Source organism: Amphibalanus amphitrite, unplaced genomic scaffold (genome assembly GCF_019059575.1).
Source record: "Amphibalanus amphitrite isolate SeventyFive unplaced genomic scaffold, NRLGWU_Aamphi_draft 000047F_arrow, whole genome shotgun sequence".
NCBI classification, from domain to species: Eukaryota; Metazoa; Arthropoda; class Thecostraca; order Balanomorpha; family Balanidae; genus Amphibalanus; species Amphibalanus amphitrite.
This window is the reverse complement of record NW_024881543.1, coordinates 1,038,035-1,061,129: the sequence shown is the minus strand read 5'-3', so window position 1 is coordinate 1,061,129 and position 23,095 is coordinate 1,038,035. Positions and strand designations below refer to the sequence as shown.

Below are 23,095 nucleotides of genomic sequence, written 5' to 3'. Positions count from 1 at the left end.
GCCTGCTGGTCAGCGCGCTGCTGCGTTTCACCGTTTCACCGGGGCCGTGCCCAGCCGCCGCGCCGGGTGTCGGTGGTCCTCGGCCCAAAATAGACTCGCCGCCGCGGGCCGCGCTGGACGGTGCCGAACTCCTGGAGCCGCCGTCCGCCGCCGCGCCGGCCCGCTGCCCCACATAGCTGGCACCCAACTCACCGTCAACCCCTCACCCCCTGTCAGCGGCCCCACCCGACCTTTGTCTCGAACCAGACGGCGGAGACGTGTCTCACCGTCGCACAAGGTCGGAATAGACTTCAGCACGGAAAGCGCCCTTTTTCCGAACCAGTGAGACACTTAACCCTCGCCCGCACATGCCATTTTCCCATCCTAGAACGCACATGGGGGGGGGGGGTGGTTGCCACCCCCCCGCGCCATTTCGTTCCTGTTGGAGATAGAGCTTAGCAGTAAAGACCAAAAAGATTCTTTGGGAAGAGACGAATCCAATGATACCCAGTTTTACCTTCTCAGGTCAGTCATTGACCTTCCAGGTCAGGTCAAACTAAAAAATGTTGCTGTTTTGGGTCACCGTTGGATATCAAGTGTGCTGCTTATCAAATACCGATGACGATGCTGTTTTCTGGTGCCAAGCCAGCTAGAACCTCTTTGTCACACTACCCGACCAGAATTTTGCTGCTGAGGTCATTTCAGGTCAAGTTAGGTCAAGGTCAATTATATGTGTTTGTGTGTCTGTGTGTGTCTGTGTGTATACTGATGTGTGCACCGATTGTTTTTGGGTCCATATTACATGAAATCATGATCTGAGAAGCTTTTACCAAAAATGCAGTCAAAAAACTTCAAAAAAGTAAATTCAGCTTGCCTGAAACGCAATTATCTTAGGTGACCTAGGTTGACCTTGACCCTGACCTTGACCCCTGTACATCGTCAAACAACATGTTCCATGATAGTTAGGAGGTAAGACTGGCAAAAAAGGCCGAAATCAGGGTGTCAAAAGCTCATAAGGCCCATGGCAAACGCAAGATGTTGAGAATTGGCCATTTGGGTCATGACATGACCTGAAAAACAAGGTCATATCTCCGAAACCAAAAATCACAGAAACTTGAAATTTTTAGTGGACATCAAGAAAGGATAGAGGAGCAGCTATACGAAAAATCAGCCTTCTAGCTCTAAAAATGTTGAGTGCAGAACAGAAAGACTACCTGGGGGGGGGGGGTGGCAACCACCCCCCCATGTGCGGGCGAGGGTTAAAAGAACGTCTCTTCGGTGGTGACTAATGGGATGGCAGCAGCCAGGCTCACTTGGCAAGAACCATTAGGTTGTCATCGGGGTTCTGAGCAGTTAACGGGTCACACTTAACGCGAAACGTCAAGTCATTCACGGAAACGAGGGGCGCAACGGGGGCGCTAGTTAGCGGCTTCGAGGTTGTTCGAGTATCTTTTGCTTTCGAAAGCGCTCCCTAAAATTCAGAAGTTACATGACTGAACCGGTTAATAATCTTCATGTTCGCTGTAAAATCGAATGCCTATACGTTCAACAGCGGACCTAAGAGTGATCCCTTACGTACACTACTGTCACGTCATACGGCACCAATCATCCGTTACTGCTGCTGTTCAGCTGCGGTTCGAGCTCTGCCAGTATGCCACCGGGGCGGGCCGGCTATAGCCACCCCGCTAAAGCCGCCGCTGGCCCGCTCCGGCCCAGCTGAGGTAGCCGGTAACACGGCGGGGTAGCCACCACGCCGGCCCGGATGTGGTAGCCGGTAGCACGGCAGCTGCCCGGCGGTAGCCACCCAGCTGATGTAGCCACCAGCAGGTAATACGGCAGGCTGAGGTAGCCAGTAGCCACCCAGCTGATGTAGCCACTAGCAGGTAACACGGCAGGCTGAGGTAGCCAGTAGCCACCCCGCTGATGTAGCCACTAGAAGGTAATACAGCAGTTACGACTGAGGTAGCTGCAGTAGCCGCCGCGCCGACCCGGAGGTAGCCGGGAACACGGCACAGCCGGGGCGGCGGCCGACGTGGCGGCGGGTTAAATTTAGTCTCGCTCCCGGAGCCGGTGGTGATCAGCTCCCGCCGGTCGGCACGCAGTCGGCGCCTGCTCTCAGTGACACACACACACTGCCTGCCACCGCAGACCCGCCGGACAGTGGTATAGACGACCGAGACACCCACCAGAGTGCCCGCCTGGCAGTGGACGGCTCCGGGCGGCCCTGCCTGGCAGTGGCGCGATCTAAACGGCCACACTCTGCCTGTTGAAGTGTGGGAAGGTGACTACCGACAACGCTACAGGATATTACTAACACCGGTAAGACCCAGGTATCGTCCATAATGGTGGAGATTTTGACCTTGCTAAACTGTTGTAACTTGTAATAAATATCACTGACCTTGCAATAAACTGTTGTAAGAAATATCACCAAGTTGCATTCATACCTATGAGAAAGCGCTTGTTTGAGGCTCATGATGGTAAGTATAATGATGAAAGAAAACCGAAGGCCTCATAATAATGAATGTATTCTAAATTATGACCGAGAAAAAAAAAGAGACTACAGTTTCAGACATATAAGCCCATCATCAGATCTCCTCATGGACTATGCCTGAAACTGTTATCTCTTTATTCTCGGTCATAATTTAGAATACCTACATTCATTATTATGAGGCTTCGATTTTCTTTCATCATTATAATTTGCATTCAGTAGACTTTAAGCGTTCTTTCGAATGACTTTATTCTATGTTAACGTTTATGGCGTAGATGCGTTGATTCGTTTTCCGAGCTTTTCATGGACTAATTATCGCTCCGCACGTTTTTAATGATCACTCTGACGGCGGTTACGATTGACTTATACCGTCGTCCGTCCGCGGATAAAGAAACGTTTTCAATAAAACGTTCGGTTATGTACCCTACATATATTCCGATCCTCGGTGATTAGTATTTCGGAAGCTGCGATCTAGACTTTTCTACAACTCGAACTTTTGTACCTCAGAATAGCTAACTAGACCTCCACGGCATAGGTGTCAGCGTCTCTCACTATTCTGCAGCCCTAACGCTCATCAAAGTTCCGTATCCAGACTTGGCCACCTGGTTTATAAGTGGGCTCCCATACCCTATGCCTCAAATCATACGCCCGCTTCTGGACAAGTTGGCTGTCACGTAACGTTTCATGGGCAGCTCTGAGCGTGCCAGCCACCATACGCATTTTCTCGTGAATGTAATCCTCCGAATATTTGGGTACGTGCGCAGAGATATAAGCTTGGAAACAGGAGAATTCACATGTCGCATAAAATACAAAAAATATGGGGAAAATCCATGAAACGACGACACCTCATTATTCAAAGAAAAAAAAAACAGCTGGTAAATGTGCTGCCCAGTCAGAATCATAAGATGACGATAAAGTTCGAACTTCGAACCCTACGCTTTATATCTCTGTGACGCCTTTCCAACTTCCCGATAGCCTCGTGGTGCGATCCAGTAGCGCGTCTCCTACCTACACCCCAAAACCTGCACAATTCTGCCACCTTCTCGCTTTTCATATTAGCACCAACCAGCATTCGTTTCGATACGCTGGGGAGGACTGAATGTCCGTAATGTTATCAGCAGTTCCGGATCCTAATGGGTAATACGTAAGAAAGCCAGTAAATTTATCGATGCAGGTCAAAACTATAGTTCGTTTTTTTTTTTCAAAAGAACTCTGGCTCCAAGTCGCAGCACCATGTGAACTCATCTCCCACGAGCTATTTGTAAAATCGTCTGATGCCCTGAATGAAACTATAGACTTCAAGCTCAAAAATCGTCTATTTTCTATGAGATCAGTTATATTTGCTACCGCCGTATGCGAGCACACTTCCACGCCATCCTGAATCTGACACAATACATAGCCTGGCCCAGAGAGGCTGCTGTCAGTGTGGCCATGACGGGCTCCTGTCGCTGGTTGCATTGCAGTCACGCAAATGGGAGAGCTAGCTGCGCAGTACGAGCTGTGGTGCTGGGTCTCAGCGGGCCGCCCGCTGTCGGAGCAGCTGCACCAGCAGCTCGGCCAGCTGCGCAGTACGAGCTGTGGTGCTGGGTCTCAGCGGGCCGCCCGCTGTCGGAGCAGCTGCACCAGCAGCTCGGCCAGCTGCGTCTCGTCGTCGCGGGAGAGTCGACTGGTGACATCCAGGCCGGCCATGCGCGCCGGCTCCGGCACCGGCACCCACTGGCATTGCACGTGGCCGGTGAGGTCGGCCAGCCAGTCGGCGGCCGACAGCGCGCCCGCGCCGCCCTCCTGCGCGCCAGCCGGCACGGCGCACCGCACGGACAGCACGCCGCGACTTTGGTAGACGATGGCAGTGGGCAGTCGACGCCGCTTCAACAGCCGCATGGCCGGCACTGCGTACGGCCGCCGGCCCGCAAAGTGGTGAACGACGAACCGGCCGGCCGTCTCAGCGCGCTCCAGCGCCGCCAGCTGCCGCTCCATCAGGGCGACGTCCTGCTCCTTCTGCTGGGCCTTGCCGGCATCCGACAGTGTGTCCAGCGCGCCGAGCAGAGCCATCTTCTCGCGGTAGGGCGCCTCCTCGGCCAGTGGGCGCGCCTCGGCGGCCGACATCTGGCCGGCCACCAGACGCTCGACGGCATGCAGTGCGCGCGCCCCCGCCCGCTGGGCCTGCTGCGCGGCCGGGCCGGCCACGGCGCGCAGCACTCGCACGCCCAGGCCGGCGGCGCGCTGAGAGGTGACCCGGAACGCCGCCAGGTCGGCCGTGCTGAGCAGGTGGGTGCCGCAGCACGGCTCGCACGAGACGCCCGGCACGCTGACCAGCCGCACCGGGTCCGGGTACACCTCGCCGGCCAGCAGGCTCAGCTGGGGCCGGCGCAGCGCCGTCTCCAGCGGCTCCGAGCTCACAGAGATGGGCAGCGCCGCCGCCGTCCACTCCTGCACCAGACGCTCGCACTCGCTGATCTGTTGGGCGGTGATGGCGCCCTGGTAGCTGGTCACCTCCAGCCGCAGACGGCGGCCGTCCGACGCGCTGGCCGTCTGCGCAGTGGCGGTCAGCACGTGCCGCAGCGCAGCCAGCAGCAGGTGCGTGGCCGTGTGGTGGCGCATACAGCCCAGTCGCCAGTCGGCGTCCAGCTCGCAGCGCACCTCCTGGCCGTCGGCCAGCCGGCCGGCCGTCACGGTGCCCTCGTGCAGCGTATAGTCCCGGCAGCGCTGGGTGTCGGTCACACTGAGCTCGCCGCCCGGCCAGCGCAGCACGCCGCGGTCGCCGGCCTGGCCGCCGCCCTCCGGGTAGAAGCAGGTGCGGTCGAGCACCACGGAGCAGCGCTGGCCGGCGGCGGCGGCGGCCGCGCGGCCGCCATCGCACAGCACGGCCAGCACACGGGCCGTGACCGAGGGCAGCTCGTACTCGCCGGACGCACGGCGCGTGTACTCGTACTTGGCTGCGTCGTCCGTAGATGGTAGGCCGAGCCGGCGCAGCAGCAGCGCGTCCTCCAGGTGCCGGCTGACCGGCGCTGCCTGACGACTGTCGGCGCGAACTTCAGCCAGACACGCCTGGAACGCCTCCACGTCCAGCTGGAGGCCCCGCACCAGCGCCACCTCCTGGAGCACCTCCTCCGACATGCCGTGCTGGGTGTGCAGCCGCAGCGCCAGCCGGCCGTCCAGGCGGCGCTCGCCGGCCGGCAGCGCGCGCCGCAGCTCGCGCAGTCCGTCCACCAGTTGGAGACACTCTGCGGGCCCGACGCTGAGCTGCAGCAGCTCGGGCAGCTCGGCGGCGCAGCGGCGGCGCTCGCCAGCCGCCGCCGACACAGAGGCCAGCCAGGACTCACGCTCGGCCGCCAGCGCCGCCTTAATATTGTTGATCTGGAGATGGAACTCGGGGAAAGCGGGCCCCAGCATGTCAGCTACCCGGTCGGACAGCACGGAGAGCAGTCGAGGCGCGTGAAACGCGTTCTCGCAGAGGTGCAGCGCGCGCCGCAGAACCCGGCGCAGCTTGTGATTGTCTGGCGGCACTGCGCCGTCTGCCAACGTGACGGTCACCATGCGCGCGTGGTCGGCCAGCGTGCGGTAGGCGGTGTCCAGGCCGGTCCTGTCGGCGGCGCCGTATCGACCGCCGTAGGCCGGCGCGCCACTCGTCTGATAGATGTCGCTGAAGAGCGGCGTGAACAGGTCGGTGCCGTAGTTGTCGGGCACCCCCTGCAGTACGGCCGCCAGCCGCTCCAGCCCCATCCCCGTGTCCACGTGCTGCTCCGGCAGCGACGTCAGAGAGCCGTCCTCGTGGCGCTGGTGCTGGATGAAGACCAGGTTCCACAGTTCGGTGACGTCGCTGTGTCCGGCGTTGACGCGGTGGGCGGCGCCGCCGGGCCGCTGCAGGTGGTCGTAGTGCAGCTCCGTGCACGGACCGCAGGGGCCCACCGGGCCCATCTCCCAAAAGTTCGCCTCACGAAACGGCAGCAGGCGCTCGGCCGGCACGCCGATCTGTCGCCAGATGTCTCTGCACTCGTGATCGGGAGGCAGTCCGAGCGCCGGGTCGCCGGCGAAGTAGGTGACGTACAGATGCTGCGGGCTGATGCCGTACCCCTCAGTCAGCAGACGCCAGGCCATTTGGCACGCCTCGCGCTTGAAGTAGTCGCCGAAACTCCAGCTGCCCAGCATCTCGAAGAAGGTGTGATGGTAGCCGTCGAGACCGACGTCCGACAGGTCATTGTGCTTGCCGCCCACCCGTACACATTTCTGAGAGTTGACAGCGCGCGGCCAGCGGGCCGCCTCCTCGCCCGTGAAAATCGGCTTAAACTGATTCATTCCTGCGTTAACAAATGCTAACGTTTTGTCTTTCCTTGGTATCACAGGGCTTGATCGAATAAACTTGTGGTTCCTCTCCTTAAAGTATTCAATGAAAGCCTGGCGAATCTCAGCTGCAGGCATTGAGTGCAATCTTGACCGGGGCCGGGTGAAGACCAGCTGGTGCAAAACCCGTGTCCAGCTCCGGTGCAAGCATCCCACCGCTGCCACCATGTCAGCGTCTCTCACTGATTCCGGCCGTGGGTTCGGCTTCGCCCGGCCCGCACCACACACCGCTCCACAGTTCCACACGCCTCGGACGCTGTTATCCGACTGTATTCCCCCGCCCGTCGCGCCGGCGCGGCGGCGCCTCAAGGCCACTCAGACACGCAGAGGCGCGCCCAGCACCACACAACATGGGGGACACAACACTGAACAGAAAGATAAAAAGCTGGCGATTGCGATCGTTTCTAGCATCGTGAAAAGGCGGTCAATATGTATAATGGTCGTAGAGCGATATGCATCGCAAATCGGCTCCCGCCGAAGTTAGTTGGTAGCACTGCTACTCCATGGCGTACACATTTCCTACCAGCCCATAGGGTTTACATGTTAAATGGCCTGTTTTCGGTGAACGATATCTCCGCCAACATTTGAAGAAATTGATGGCTCTTAGTCTCAGATGATAGATCGACGAATTTTCTTTCGGCAATTCCTCTACCATTTTTCACGAAACCCAGCTGATCTTCTACCGCGTACAAGGTAAAGATTTCTCTGCACGCCAGCTCACCCGCGACTCGCCTATCCGGTCGCGGCGCGCGTTCCTCTGTAGTGCAGTCGGTAGCGCATCGGACTACGGATCCGAGGGTCGCAAGTTCGAATCCTGGAATCGTCGAAATGAATGAAAGAAAGATTAAGATGAATGATTGGATGAATGAATGAGGAAATGAATGTCACGTGCGCGTCACGACAGTGCTGCCATATTTTAGTTTGAACTTTTTTTGCTAGCTACATATAGTAGATTTTCTAGTAGTTATACTAGAAATTCCTACCAGTTCGTCCTACCTTTCACTCAATAATACCCCATATACCCTTTCGCATTCGCAAATAACCACTGATGGTGAGATTGTCTTGTCAGCCGTTATTCTCTGTCCCCGTCGATATTATGGGCTGCCGTTTTATTCTGCCGACCAACGATTATCATCTGTCCATGGGCGCAGCCAGGTGGGGGGGGGGGGGCAGGGCGCCCTCCTGGTCCGAAATTGGCGCCCTCACCACTTCATGCCCCCTCCGAAATTTTATCCTGACTGAGACTCTGCACCTGTCGATCGCGTTTATCGTCGTGTCGACATGATCGGCGAATCAGCATCACTGTCGCCAGTGTCGACCCTCGCCATGTCTAGCTTTTGAGCGTCGATAGCTGTATTGTCCGTTTCGTTGTAATCTGTTGACAATCGGCATTGTCGGCGACGACCGAAATTATAATCTGTGGACATTTGTCGATGGCGCCGTTTTAACTTGTAGGTAGCCGCATTTCCGCCCTGGTGATAGTTAGTATGTGGCCATTGTAAACGGCCGTTTTAATCGGTAGGGCGTAGACACTGTTAGCCGTTATAGCCGCACTCATATAGGCCACTCCGCTCGGCAGTTCGATCCCCTTCAAAAGGGTCAGGGCTGGTTTCTGGCAGTACTCGAGACAGGCCTCCGCCGGTATAAAGGGCCTTACCTCCGCCCTTCGGCCTCGTCACTACTGGGACAGTCGCCAGACCGTGACCCACGCGAGGCTGTCGCAAACGACGTCTTCCTGCTGGCTCCGTTTCATGGTTGTCACAAACACTGCGTGTAAACAAAATCGCCCGGAGGAAGCGCATCGGACCATGACGCTCGAAATAGCCGTCGACCTAAACCAGCCGAGGTGTCGGGTCTCGGCCCCGTGCTGGCATATGACGTCATCCGATGACGCAGGCTCACCCACACGGCTGGCATCGCGCTGGGCGAACCATCTGGAACGGGAAGCGGGCAGTACCGGCGCTGGCTCGCCAACCCCTCCGGTCTCTGCACAGTGCGCCTGCGCGGTGACTCAGGGGGTAGCTGAGCTGTTCACTGGGAGCTTCTGGCCATTGGGTGAGCTGGCCGGTGACTTCCACCGTTTAAACGTCTGCCAGAATACGTCTGGCATTTTAACTCGTTGCTCATCGGAGTACTATGACCAGTGAGGTGCTGGCCATTAGCCCGCCAATGGATGGAAGACAGGGGAGACAAAGAGACTAAGAGTTTGAGGGATTGCAATAAGCTAATAAAGCTGATAGTGTTTTGGGACTTTCGCGGTAGGTAGGTACAGGTCTCGCGGGTTTTAGCGGTAGGTTTTGCACCTAGAAAATTTAGTGTACTTCAGGCTATATCTTCGTCGTCTTAAGCTTTTAAGTGTTGAAGATGCGATCGACTTGTTGGGTAACAAGCCGGCCATGATCGTGTAAAATGGCTTCATCGTAGATCGATTAGTTTCTGAGATATAACCGGAAATGTAAAAGTGCAAAACCTACCGCTTAATCTCGCGAGACCTGTACATAGATGCTTTGCCCGGGCACCCTCACTGATCGGTGCGGCCCCGCAGCGTTTCAGCCTACAATTGAGATAGAGTTTCGCGGTAAAACGAGCGTGTTGCTCTGACCTTTCCAGGAAAGGGAACCAATGAAACCCCATTTTTAACGTAGAAGCGTAGAAGGTAAAATAACCAGTCAACTGGTGACCCCTACTGACCTTGGGTGACCTTCCGGCATCCGTTTTTGACTCACATCATCGTGTCCTTTGTTACAGATCAGGAAACCCTTCAGAAGACAAGATGGAGTCGTTCGAGTCTCTTCTGACGTGCTGCATCTGTCTGGACCGATATCGTAACCCGAAACTGCTGCCATGTCAGCACACGTTCTGCATGGAGCCGTGCATGGAGGGGCTCATCGACTACGTCAAACGTCAGGTAAGGCAGGTTCAGGGCTCTCTGCAGATGGGAAGATATGTCGCCGCCAGCCGCCACCATTGCCGTATCGATGGAGTTATTTTATCCCGTGAGTCATGTTCCGTCCCCGCGAGACAGAGCCTTTGTCATGTTCGCTAAGTGACCGACTATCTCACGGAAGGCTACGAGTATCGGTGTGAACGGATGTAGCTTGATCCATTATTCATTATATTTCAGAGACTTGGAATGCTGACTTGACCTCATGGAGTCCCCGGTTAACGAAGTGAAATTCTGGGACAAAATACGACTCATAAATACAATGACATCTGTGTGGCACCCATGACGTCATGTTTAGTCTGACCTACTGAACTACTCTGGTGGCCAGCGGCTGGCGTTCGTTCGATGCCGGTGTGGGGCGGGCTGTCCACGCGCCGTGCCGTGCCGGCTGTCCGCAGCGCCGACCTGGTTGGCACCGACACAGCGCCCCGAGGCGGGCTTGGCAGGAGCCCCAGACGCCTGACCCCCGGCCGGCCCGGTCACGACACGTGTCGGTAGATTAGCGGGAAACCGGAACTCGCTGTGCTAGTTACATCAGGAAACAAGGAACTGTGTACGCACATTTATTTCAGATGCGTATTGATACCCTTTTCAGTTACCGAGTCCCGTTTGTCGAAATCGGCTCACGTTTCTTTCCGTTTTCTTTGTTCATATCAGAGAAGGCTGGATTGCATCACGCCATCAAACCTCCTTCGTTCCCTTCTTGTCCCCTTGTCCCATTTCGAAGGACACGGAGGTACGACTTCTTCGTGGAAAGAGCCTTACAGTCTGAAGGATAGGATGCTCGAATCTGTACTCATTGAACGTTTATCGTTTATTTTCAGGTCAAATGTCCAGAATGCCGAGCGGAACACCGGATTCCGTACAAGGGAATCCAGGAGTTCCCGAGCAATGTGACGATGCAGAGATTTATCGACATGCACTCGGAGATATCGGGTGAACTGCCCGACCCGACAAAGGGCCAGGTCATGGAACGATGTCAGGTCAGTCTGCGTAATATACCTACCTACCTACCTACCTATCTGTCATAAAAGTGCGTACCTTCGGTGAATTGTTTTTTTTTTTTTTGGTACAAACCGCCCGTTTATTCCTAATGATCGACTTCCATAAATGACCCGTATAGGACAGAGTCTTTATTGCACTGATGTATTTACGCCAGCGAATGAGCTGCCGCCTTTCATCTTATCTTTGCCCTGTTCTTTTTAATTTACCGTTGTCTGGCTCTTCCTGTGCAGGTGTGCAACGAGAAGGAATATTTGCAACCCTGCGCTCACTGCGACAAGAAGATATGCGCGGAATGCAAGTCGGCGCACGTTGACGTTCTGAAGCGGGAGCTGACTCGCATCAACGGCCAGGTGCGGCGCGGCCTGCACCGACTGCAGGACATCTACGACGCCATTGACAAGAACGCCAGCACGGTGCAGCAGAACTGCGTGGCCGTCCGAGAGGAGGTGGAAAACATCGGTCAGCGGCTCATCAAGGCCATCCAGGATCGCACCGAGTATCTGAAGGCGGAGGTCGACTCGCACATGGCTAATGAAGTACGGAATCTCAATACACTGAAGAGTAATCTAGAGCAGGAGATTGGCAACATAGAGAGTAACTCTGAGCTGGCAGAGAAACATCTCAACGATCAGATCGAGTGGGATGATGCCGAGCTGACGGATGCCAAGGATATCTTCCTCAAAACGGTCGAGTTCATCCGCAACTTTGAGCACGAGATGCCGACGGGCGGCGACGCGCGGCGTCCGGTGCGGTTCTCGGCCGCCCAGGACCCCGGCTCCCTCAGCCGGACTCTGGAGCACTTTGGTGAGCTCAACATCGGGGCCAGCAAGCAGCCGGCCATCACCGACGGCTCGAGTCAGGGTTTCGGCGGCGGCGGGGGATTCCCGGCGCTGATGGCCCCCGGACCGGGCGGGCCCGGTCTGATGCGCAGCAAGTCGGACCACCGGCTGGTGGCGGCGCTACGCCACCAGGAGGAGCGCGGGTACGGCTACGGAGACGAGTCGGGACGCTCGTCGCCCGTCAGCCGGCGCCGGTTCGGCGAGCGGCCCGAGCGGAAGGCCAGCGACGCCGGCCTGCTCGGCGACGACCTCTCGTACGACGCCCCCAGTGAGCGGCGCCACAAGTACCGGTCCCGGTTCACCCGGCGCCACCTGGATGCCGACGATGACATGGAGAGCTACCGGCCCGAGCCGTACGCGGCACAGGCCGATGCATCGAAGGAGAAGAAAAAGGAGCGAGAGAAGGTCCTCGACACTGACGATGCGACAAAGGGTCCCATTAGTGGCATTGCTCGTATTCTCGACGTACCCAAAGTCATTCAGAAGGTTGTGGAGGCCGAAAGACCAAAGAAGAAAAAGGAAGAGCCAAAGAAAGAAGCCCCAGCTCCAAAACCAGCGCCCGCTCCGGCGCCCTCTCCGGCTCCCTGGCGTCGACAGAAGAGTGAGGATGACGAAATCGCTAAAATCAAGAAGATGAACCAGGAGGCTGACGCGCGATGCCAGCGAGGTGCTACTGGGGCCACTGCCGCCGCCGCGACAGCAGAGAGCACACCCACCAGGACAGCGCAGCCTTCTGCGGAGCGGCGCACGTCCCAGGTCACACCGGCCGCCCCGCCATCAGCCCGACCAGCCGCTGGACGAGAGGAGCCGAGCAGCGAGGCGGACGAATCTCGGCGGCGCACCAGCCGGGCCGGCGGTCAGTCCGCGGACAACAGCCGCAGCGGTATCGCGGACTGGATTAACGAGCCGTTCGAGACTCCGAGCAGTCGTCGGTCCGCCCCGGCGCCCGCCGCCGCCCCGGCCGCCCAAGATACTCCAGCGGTTACCGAACAGCCGCCGCGTCGGACTGCACCGCCGGCCAGACGTCCATCAGTGTCACAGAGCTCTGAATCTCAGTCGTCTGAGTCGGCAGAGGAGCCGAGCACCCCGGCCCGGCCCTCTCAGCCGCCGACCCCGGCAGCAGCGGCCCAGCCGGCGCCCCCCGCAGCGCCGGAGCCCGTGGTCACCTCGCCTCCCGCCACCCCGTCCGGCGCCGCCACCGGCCGGCCGCGCTTCCAGAGTCGCTTCCTGGGCCGCGCCAGCACACCCAAGGCTGACGAGCAGGGAGAAGCGGAGACCAGCAGCGGATCTGACTCGGAAACGGACTCTGATACGGATACCTCGTCCGACTCAGATTCAGAGTCCGAGTCGGAGTCGGAGTCGGAGGCAAAGCCGGCACCTCGTGCTGTTGATTCAGTCGCGGCGCGCCCCGGCGTCACGTCTCAGTCCGCTCGCGGAGCCGGCGCCCGCAGAAACACCGTTGACTCGGTGACCGCTACCTCAGTCAGTTCTCCCTCGGTCGCCGGCAGGCGCTCGTACGGCGACCCCAGCTCGGCGACCAGTCGCTACTCGAGCCGCTACGGCAGCGACGCGGAGCCGACGCCGCACGAGACACGCTACGGGGACTATGGCGGCGGACAGAGCAGCGCGCTGACGCGGGCGCGCACCTCCTCTGCCGCCGACACGCCGCCGCGCACGCACCAGGTGGAAAACAACTACGCGGCCTACGCGGCCAAGTTCAGCCGACCGGCGTCCCAGCGGCCCACCAGCAGCGATTTGGACTACTCGTCCGCCGCATCGCCACGCTATTCCTCATACACGTCGCGTTTTTTAAACCGGAGTAAGAGCTCCGCTGCGCTAGACGCGCCGGAGGAGGCGACTCGCCCGTCGGGCGACTCGGCCTCCTCTGGCCCGGCCGCCGCCGCCGCGGGCGGCAGCCGAACTGACGGCACGTCCAGATATGCGTCCGCCCAGGAGCGCCGATCTTGGCTTGCCCGCAGCGGGAGCTCTTCGGAGCAGGGTGACGAGCAGGAGCGCGGCTCACGCGGCAGTCCGGCCGTGGCGCGACAGACCAGCGGTGACAGCGGCACAGACGGAGAGCCGGCCGGCGACTCGGCCACGGGATCACGGAACGAGGCGCTGAGCAGCTGGGCGCAGTACCTGAAAAACAAGTACGGCTACAAGAACAGCAGGGACCCCGGCAAGGAAACGAGCAAGGTGAGTCGCGGCGCCCCGGCCTGACCGTGACGAGGCCGTGCGCTGCTTATAGTGCTAATTTGGACGTGCCCGTTACGTCATGTACCCATGATAGTTACAACGGGAACGTCTAAATTGGCACTATGAATATCCTTAAAGTTATGCTAAAATAGTAAATGTGATCATCTGTCATGCTCAAACAGCAAGTCTATAAAAGTTTGCGGAATAAAGTTAAGCTTTATGAAATGTTACAACCGTTTGATATCTCCAGTAGGTCATCCTTCGTTAGTTTTCCTTTTAATGTGACTAGAAATACGCTGTACTTGCGGCGAATGTGAGTTACAATGCAGACATTTGACGGCAAAATGAGAGACGGATGTTTTCCAGTTACGTAGTGAACTTTTTGTTTGAAAACACGTATCACTGTTTATCTAGATCTGACTCTAAAATATTAAAAACTTGAAATAAAAAATATTCCTCCAGACTCTATCTTGATGACGTCCAAACACTGTCAAGATTATTTGGCTCCTAGGCCTCTAATAAGATAGATGACCCAAATGCATGCGCATTAGTGAAGCTTTAAGTGCCCTTTTTTCGTAAACGTCCGATATAGTTATCTTAACTCTCCACCCCTCTGCTGTCCCGTGAAATGCCCGCTAAGCCGCTTTTAAATCTAGTGTCCGGGATCAGCTTAGTCGAGCAGCGCCCACCGTCAGACGATATTTGAAATATGACGCATCAATACTATTTTGGCTTCTGAGCCAATGCCGGTCCCGTTGAGAGGCAGCCAAGAGACGGGCCACCCAGGCGCTCAAACGGTCACCCCGAAGGGCCATGCTTCCTGGAGCTGCCCTTCGCCGGTGTTCTTGACGTCTGGTGGGGTGACCTACTCGTATATACCGGGAAATGTGATCAAAATTGAAGGATGGTGACGGACGAGTTCTGACGATAGGTAGAACGGATGAGGCTAGTAACTTGCTTCCCTCTGTAGCTACTAGTTACCCAAGCTATAGATCGCTGACGCTGCACGTTAGTAGTGAAATAGACGCCACATCAGGAGGCATACCTGCGCTAAGGTATGCTCAGCTCTTTGACATGTAGCTACTTAGGCGTCGGTAGTCTTCCCCCATTAATAGCGTCAGTGCCGCAGCATTGACCCACAGCGTGAGTCCGCTCAGCCCCGTCCGGCGGTTTCAGGATCGGCCCTGGTGGGTGCGCCAGTAACATTAGCTCGCTGCCCTGTCGCCCGCGTACGCCGCCTCGCCGGACCGCTGCCGCCCGTCACTCCCTAAATCATTACCGCATCTTTGGCTAGATCTCAGTGGATCCCGGTCGCACCTCACGGTTGCAGCAAGTGAGTGCCCGCGCGAGCGAGGCTGGTAGCGTGCTCTGTAGCTAACCTGACCGCATGGCTTGGCTCGGCTGCCGGGTTGCCGGGCGGCGGGCTGACCCGTCTCCTCGCTACAGGGGAGACGAATACCCTGCCATTTGGCCAGGGCGCTTCTGATTAGCTCACCCGCATGCTGGACATTGGAAAGGTTTCAATGAGTTTTTAAAAATGTGCACAGAAGTGAATCTGTGGACAGAGCGATTTTTTTGTGTGGATTTATTATTGTAAATAAAAATGCCTGTTTACGGTCAGTCAGAACCGACCGATACATATGGTGGAGGAGTGTTGAACTTTCAAGCTTTTACCTACTTCGAAGATATACAACGGCGAACTTCGAAGCATATTTTTACTCGATCTGTATGCTAGCAGATATGTTAGACGCCTCCTTTCTCTTGTTGCTGGTATCGGAATGACTCAATACCTTACCGTATAATACCGTTCCGTTCGGGCCGTTTCCATGTACTTTATTAATTACACACAGCCATTGTATATATTTACCTTTTGCCGTTCTAACTTCCACAGCACATTCTGCACTGTATGGGCAGCACGGTTCTTTGGCTATTGAGTGATTTGTCATTCATAAGTCACGTCTAGTGACTTCTCTGCACCGCCTATTTTTCCGTCGGGACCGGGATTGCATATAACCGAGGTCTGGAACAACGTACTGACGGCTTCGGGAAGGTTGACCTTCGGTGAATTGTGAGGCGACATAAAATCATAGGAATCACGTAATCTGATTTCGGCAAGCTTCAAACGCTATCCGACCGTAATATTAATTATGTCATGCGACCTGGGAAACGAGCTACTGTGTATAGAAGTTTCACCTGCGTGAATTACTGACACTGCGTGTAAGGTGTGATATTCAGGGATGCACTTACCTACATTTTCATAAAACGGGTAAATACCTAAACCTATTTCCATTTGTTCTGAAAAAAGTTGACAGGCTTTAGAGTCAGATCTTTAGATTGGACGTTTGAATGCCGAATGTAGTAAACATCCACAACCCTCAGCAGTCGCAGGTCCATTTTTGCTGAAAGGGGTGTACATTTATCGATTCGCCGCCAACCCGCTTAGGGAGCCAAACTATAATCACGGTTAGTGGTAGAATCAAGGCCAAAGGTCCAAGGTAAACTATCTTGAACCTAGCTAAGCGCCCATCCGCCAGCTCACGACCCGTCTCGCCCGATCTCTATATTGGAGTACCGACTCTGTCCGTTCTGTGACTGTACCGCTGGCACCCCCAGGTGATTCCTCGCAGCAAGTCCTCCCACCTGGTCAGCCTGCCGGTGGGCCAGCTGTACGGCGACATCAACACCGACCGAACCACTACCTGCCAGTCTCCGCCGACGTCGCCCATCTTCGCGGGCAGCCCGCTGCTCGGACCCCGCTCCCAGTACCTTCAGAAGGGACGCCTCAAGTAAGGAACGCGTATTCCAGGGACTCGTAAAAACGCGTGTATGGATCAGCAAACGATGTGGATAGCACAGAGCATGTTACTTGTTTAGTGTTAGAGATTCGGCCTTGCACAACATATGCTGCTGCATCAGGTAGCTTGGTATTCGTAGCTCTTTGCACAAAGTCAGTAACCTTTTGAAAGCCTTTGTCTCATGAAGCAGCGCGAACTATCGCGCCTCCCCTGTTGTGCTGAGCTCCAGGCGCCGTTTCAGGTTCAAACTCGGCTCCCGCGGCGGCGGTCCTGGCTGCTTCACCTGGCCCCGCGGTATCGCCGTCGGGCCCGACAACTCGATCGTCGTGGCCGACAGCAGCAACCACCGCGTGCAGGTGTTCGACCAGCAGGGCACCTTCGTCAAGGAGTTTGGCCAGTACGGTAACGGGGAGGCCGAGTTCGACTGTCTGGCCGGCGTGTCAGTCAACCGGATCGGACAGTTCATCATCTCCGACAGGTCAGCAAGGAGCACTCACCACAGCGTTGAGTTCTCTAAGTAGGATGCAGCATCATTGGCAAAAGAAAGTTTGTGTTTCACGTAGACAGTTGTTACTGTTTTCTCCAGACAATTATTCAGGCAATGTCAACCGATTACGATTTGCACCGTGCTATGTCATTGCATCATGTTCTTTTTACTTTTAGTTTATACATGACCTCATTCTCAGTGTATTGCAACCCGGCTATCCGCTTAATCTTATGGCCAAAGTCAAAGTGGATAAACTGACCACCTACTTAAACTAATTACACAAACTCATCTTACTACTGACCGTTCTGTCCATAGGTACAATCACCGTATCCAGATATTCGACCCGTCTGGCCGGTTCCTGCGCTCGTTCGGCCAGAACGGCACCATGGAGGGCCGCTTCAACTACCCGTGGGGAGTGACCACGGACGCGCTCGGCTTCATCTACGTCTGCGACAAGGAGAACCACCGCGTCCAGGTAGGTACGGATAGATCGGGAGAATCATTGAGTCCAGATAACGTCCACTGTCCTCTGTGACGTTATGTCTCCCTTCACTCCTCACCCACAACAACGCGGATGGCTCCGTGGGATGATCGTACGAAATCCTGGAGTTGTGGTTCTTTTAGCGAGTACCGCCACTAACAGTTTCTCCCGTCTATCTCCCTCCTAACTCCCTCCTAACTCCCGCCCTCTCTTCCAGGTCTTCCAGTCGGACGGCACGTTCGTGGGCGCCATCGGCTCGGAGGGTCACACGCCCGGCCAGCTGGCGCACCCGCACTACATCGCCGTCAGCGCCACCAACCGTGTGGTGGTCACCGACAGCAACAACCACCGTGTTCAGGTGTTCGACGTCAACGGAAAGTGTCTCAACACCTTCGGCGGCGAGGGCGGAGAGGAGGGCAAGTTCAAGTTCCCCAGGTGAGATACAGCACGGGCGGGTGACACGGGGTAGGCTGTGCACGGGTGAGGGTTTACATACTGGAATGAGAGGGTTAGAGGAAGCTGGAATGTTTTTTTTTTGTGATAACGATCAAACGTGCATGTAGCTGTGCGTCTTTTGTATGATAGATATCGCATGTCAATTCATGATCAATAAAAGTTGTGGCCGATTGTATGGTTGTAAAATAGTTGCAAAATCACGCTCCAAGGGCTTTTGGAGGGTTTGCTGAATCGGTTTCCACCCACGATCCACCTCTGATGGTGTCCCATGATACGGGCACGGATGATGCTGATGTTTTTTCCGACCGCCAGGGGTGTGGCCGTCGACGACCAGGGCTACATCATCGTCGGCGACTCTGGCAACAACCGGATCCAGGTGTTCGAGCCGGACGGCACGTTCCTCAAGGCGTTCGGCTCCTGGGGCAGCCAGGACGGAGAGTTCAAAGGTGAGCTAATGATCTAGTTAGTGTGAGAGAGACTTACAATTGCCGAGCTTCTGTGTACGACTTCACTTTCAGGTGGTAGCTTTTTCAGCTAGCGTTGGAGTTAACTAGCGTTTGCGATCACGGATGTCCACGGCGATCAGCACAGTCAGGCAGTTTTGTGTCACGTGCAGCGTAACGTTATCGTCATTCTTTTGTTGACCTCTCGGTGTTTCCGGTGTGGTGTTTCAGGCCTGGAAGGCGTGGCGGTGATGACGAACGGCAATATTCTGGTCTGTGACCGCGAGAACCATCGCGTGCAGGTGTTCTAAAGGTAATAATTACACTGGCGGCGTTCGTTCGTTCGTAACGAAACATTGCAGTGGTAAGGTCTGTTTAGTTTTCGAAGTTTTCGTAATCAACGCTCAGGGAGATATTTGTGATGCAAATAATTAAGAGGTAATAAAAGGGTTTAAAGCGAATTTCTCATGATGCAATGCGTGGCTATGTTCCCGAAGCAGGATAGGCGGATGAGCAGAGGCCCCTCAGTACACACACCTCCTGTACGTTAAGTCGTCTCCTTATCTGTCTCCTTATCTGTTCACTGACACCGCGTCTTTGTTTCCAGCGCGCTGTTGTTCTCGTCGGTCTCCCTAGTCGCCAGAAGCGCCGCCAAGTTAACCGCTACCGAGTAGGCGCCGCGCTGACTCCGCCAGCCGCTGAGCCACTAGTCAGAAACTCGTGTACCGCGGTCGCAACGTTATATAATACGGATTCGGTTAAAGTGCGACGGCAGAGGTGTAACAGTGATAGCCACGACGGGACAGCGGCAAGCGAGCTTTGTTTAACCACTGGTGATCTGTATGCAGTTCGTTCAAATGAAAGTGTTATTGATAAATATATGACATTAACTCAAAAAGTATTTCATTTAACATTTGTTCATATCCATCTGACGGTCACAGACATCCCATGCAATAGTTTCAGCAGGGCCGCGGTCCCCGACGCCCCAGGGCCACGACCCAATTAGGACGCGATGCCAGACGGTTACAAACGTCCGTTTATCCATTTCACAGTCTCCTAACACAGATAATCACCAATGCCACACAAAAGCTGCCCGGGCGGTATTGGAGGTACTTCGCCATGGACCCAGCATTGGCTGGCTTTTAGCTATATCAGTAATGAACACGACATACTTTTTGCTTTAAACATATATTTGATAAGACGATTTTCTGTTATGCTTTGGACAAAGGACTAGAAACAACCCCCTCGATGCCCCGGAGTCTCACTCCAGAGTAGGTGTTGATCGGCAAAAGCTCAAACCACTTTGCCATACCCTCCCGTCGTAAAGACGTCAAGGCGTCAGGAAATTGTAGTAAATCGTTCGCTGAAAACGTATGTTTTTACGTTTTCGTTGGATCCCTGCCGTTGACCCATCGGGGCTCTAATGTTGCATTTTCTCTGGCTGCCCAGAGAGCCACTGTAGATCACCCGTTCTGACCGTCGTTACCTTGTCGCCACATCCCGAGGTCTGTTCCCATAGAGAGCCGGTCGCCGCTGAGGGCCGGTCAGCGGCCGCTGCGGGGGATCGAGGGCAGCGGCGTGGCCGGTGTGAACGGCCTCTCTACCTCCCCCGGGTGGATAAACTGTCCGGGCGCCTGCGGCTGCTGCTTGGGCTGCGACCAGAAGTCGGAGGGCGGGCGGTACGGCTGGAGGCCCGGCGGAGGACCGGTCACCGGTCCCTGAGGCGGCTCCCCGGCGCCGGGAGTCGGCGGCGGAGCGCCCGACACCCCCAGCGCCTTGGCCAGCGAGCGAGACATGGCGTACGGCCGCGCCGCACTGCCGTCGTTCTCGTCCAAATCCACCATGGCGCAGTAGAATATCGTGTCGACGCCCATGGCGAACACGGAGAATGCTGTGCCGGCCACGGCGTAGGCGATGAGTCCGCTGAAGACGGCCGGCAGCAGCCAGGGCACGGGCTCGCTGAGCGCCGCCTCCATGATCCAGTGCACGAGCAGCACGCTGGCGGCCACCACCAGCAGCCGGCTGAGCCACAGTACCAGCGCCGTCACCGAGTCGGCCACCGCCACACGCGCCAGGTTGCGCATCACCACGGCCAGGCCGCGCTGGCCGGCCGCGCACAGACCCACGCTCTCCAGCGCCGTGACGATGTAGGCGCGCCGGTTGATGAACTGGATGACGTTCTCCACACACCAGAAGCAGCACTGGCAGCAGGAGACCAGACAGCCGGCCAGACGGCCGCCGCGCTTCTCCAGACGGGATTTGAGCCAGGTGAGGGCCGCGCGGCAGACTTTCACTATGGAGATGAGTAGTGAGCCGAAGGCAGCCGTGCCACTGTGAAAGATCAACGCCAGCACATAGGCCCGCAGGGGTAGTACCAGACTAAAGCTCTTACTGGTGCTGAAGTACCACGTCGAAAAGGCTATGGCCACGACAATCTGGTTGATGGCTGCCACGAAGCAGACGCCCCAGATCAGTGCGAAGGCGTTGTAGGCGTACAGTCGCAGGTTCTGTGTGCTGGAGCAGGTGGCGTTGGGGCAGACCTCGCCGCAGCGGGCGGCGAACTCGCCCGGGAAGCAGATGTCGCCGGTGGCGTACCGGTCGCACTGGTCGCACTCGCCAAACACGCGCCAGCGGTGCGGGCTGCCCATCAGGAACACCAACACCAGCACGAACAGCAGGCAGACGAGCAGCTGCAGCGCGAAACTCAGCACCGGCACCAGCAGCACCGTCAGCATGTCGCCGATGGCGGCGCTGCACTGCTCCAGGATGGCCACTGCCAGCACCAGGCGGCGGCGCAACGCCAGCACCAACACCAGGTGCAGCACCAGCAGACAGCCGGCGGCCACCGACAGACCGAGCCACAGGCTCGGGTCCTCCTGCAGCGGCACCTCCTTGCCGTCCGGCGGCGCGGCGGCCGTGTCGTTGCCGGCCGGCGGCGCGGCGGCCGTGTCGTTGCCGGCCGGCGGCGCGGCGCGCAGCTCGGTGTACTGGTGCGCGCAGATCGCCGAGGCGGCCGCCAGCAGCACCGCCACCGCCGCCAGCACTAGCACCACGATCGGGCCGATGAAGCAGCGCAGCAGCAGCACCACCAGCAGCGCCAGCACCAGCGGCGTCACCAGGCTGACGCACGTCAGGCCCGCCAGGTGGACGCCGATGAAGCGCATCTGACGGACAGCCTCGGAGGCAGCCTGCCGGGGACCGAGGGGAGGGGTCAGCTCACCGGGGGACGCATCAGCTGCAGACCACTACAGTGAGATGTCAGTGAGATGTCACATCTATCCAGAGCTGGAGCGATCACGCGCGCAATACTACTGACATCGAATCTTAATTTGGCCAGAGAAGTGTGCTCAAATGGGGATGTGGGCCTTAGATAATCTCAATTTACACTTTACAGTGATTCTCAGTGCATCAATCACACACCCAGCACTTACACATGCTTTACAATGAAAAAGAAAAACTCAATTGCCAAGAAACTGACCTACATATCTGACCGATGAATCTCCCATGTTGAAATATTGAGTCCATCATTGCTCACCTTCAGCACGCGTTTGGTGATGGAGTCTCCCTCGCTGGTCTCGGGCGACTCCGGCAGGGTGACGTTCACCGGCTGGGTGGTGTTGGTGTCGGTGCCCACCGTGCCGTTGGTGCTGGGGGCGGGGCCCGGCTCGGCCGTGCTGTTGTCACTGGTGACGTTCGCGGCCAGCGGCGCCATCAGCTGGATCCGCTGACTGAGCAGGCGCGCCTCGGTGCCGGCCAGCCGCTGGTTCATCTGACTGGACAGCTGCTGCAGGTGGCCCACCGCCTGCTCGATGTCGGCCGGCAGACAGCGGCCGGCCACCGGCCTCGAGCGCACGTACCAGGGCGCGCAGTGGTAGCCGTCCACCAGCCGGCCGTACGTCAGGCTCGTGCGGTTCACACCCGGCAGGCAGTAGCGCAGTTTGGCCTTCAGGTGGTCGGTCACCCTGCCGTCGAAATCGGCGCCGGCAAGCATCGCCGGAACGGCGCCGAAAAAGTACGAATCCGGGCACTCCTTGACGCACATCTGGGGAGTTGCGCACCCGAAGATGACCGCTGACGAATGCGCGCACTTTGTCAGGTCAAAGAAGATAAGGTTGGGCTTCTTCTCGACGCCTTTGTCCACGCCGCAAATGTCGCCGTTGCTATCAGACGGCATGGCAAAGCGCTTAATGGAGCCTTGCGACATAGCGATACCGGCAACTACCACCCAGCCAACCAAGAATCCAGCGAACAAAACCAGACACGGGATGTCCGTGCAGCTTCGTCGGCGAGAGATGGGAGATTCTACAGCCATGATGGTGGGCTTGGACGGACAGTCAGCGCTCACACTCAAATCTAAATGCTTCCGGAGAGCGTGATGCAAGAGTAAAACGAATCATGTTCGATTATTCCCAAAGGAAGATCTCATAAGACACTGAACGGATAATTTTGAGTAGGAATAAATCGCCTATGCCATTCCCGACATACCCTGATTCTCAGCAAATAGAGGTCACGGCGGTCAGTGGGTTGATTTTTACTGGCCCAGCTCGTGCGATGGTTGTCAGTGAACCTGCAGTCACTATCGTATATCTCACAGCATCGCCTGTCGGACATTTTTAGCATTGCGTTTCAGGCTTCTATCAG

The 23,095-nt window shown here is 56.8% G+C and overlaps 3 protein-coding genes across 4 annotated transcripts; 1 reads left to right on the top strand and 2 right to left on the bottom strand.

Moving 5' to 3' along the window:
• The first annotated feature begins 2,069 nt into the window (after window positions 1–2,069).
• Window positions 2,070–19,352, top strand: LOC122377579 (RING finger protein nhl-1-like). The gene is made up of 11 exons (XM_043357773.1): window positions 2,070–2,298; window positions 9,557–9,716; window positions 10,577–10,735; window positions 10,988–13,792; window positions 16,406–16,578; window positions 16,829–17,065; window positions 17,390–17,549; window positions 17,773–17,990; window positions 18,324–18,457; window positions 18,686–18,767; window positions 19,062–19,352. The coding sequence occupies exons 2-10, from the start codon at window positions 9,582–9,584 to the stop codon at window positions 18,763–18,765; spliced, it is 4,101 nt and encodes a 1,366-aa protein (XP_043213708.1). The 5' UTR covers window positions 2,070–2,298; window positions 9,557–9,581; the 3' UTR covers window positions 18,766–18,767; window positions 19,062–19,352.
• Window positions 3,792–7,071, bottom strand: LOC122377580 (alanine--tRNA ligase, mitochondrial-like). Its single transcript, XM_043357774.1, has one exon. The coding sequence runs from the start codon at window positions 6,974–6,976 to the stop codon at window positions 4,058–4,060; it is 2,919 nt and encodes a 972-aa protein (XP_043213709.1). The 5' UTR covers window positions 6,977–7,071; the 3' UTR covers window positions 3,792–4,057.
• LOC122377581 (choline transporter-like protein 4) lies at window positions 19,316–22,977 on the bottom strand. Of its 2 annotated transcripts, XM_043357775.1 has the most exons (3): window positions 21,990–22,949; window positions 21,428–21,642; window positions 19,316–21,397 (listed from the first exon to the last, which is right to left on the bottom strand). In XM_043357775.1, the coding sequence occupies exons 1-3, from the start codon at window positions 22,764–22,766 to the stop codon at window positions 19,999–20,001; spliced, it is 2,391 nt and encodes a 796-aa protein (XP_043213710.1). In that variant the 5' UTR covers window positions 22,767–22,949; the 3' UTR covers window positions 19,316–19,998. The 2 variants fall into 2 exon arrangements, with proteins under 2 accessions (XP_043213710.1, XP_043213711.1); XM_043357776.1 differs by having other exon boundaries at window positions 19,316–21,642; window positions 21,990–22,977.
• Window positions 22,978–23,095: the final 118 nt, after the last annotated feature.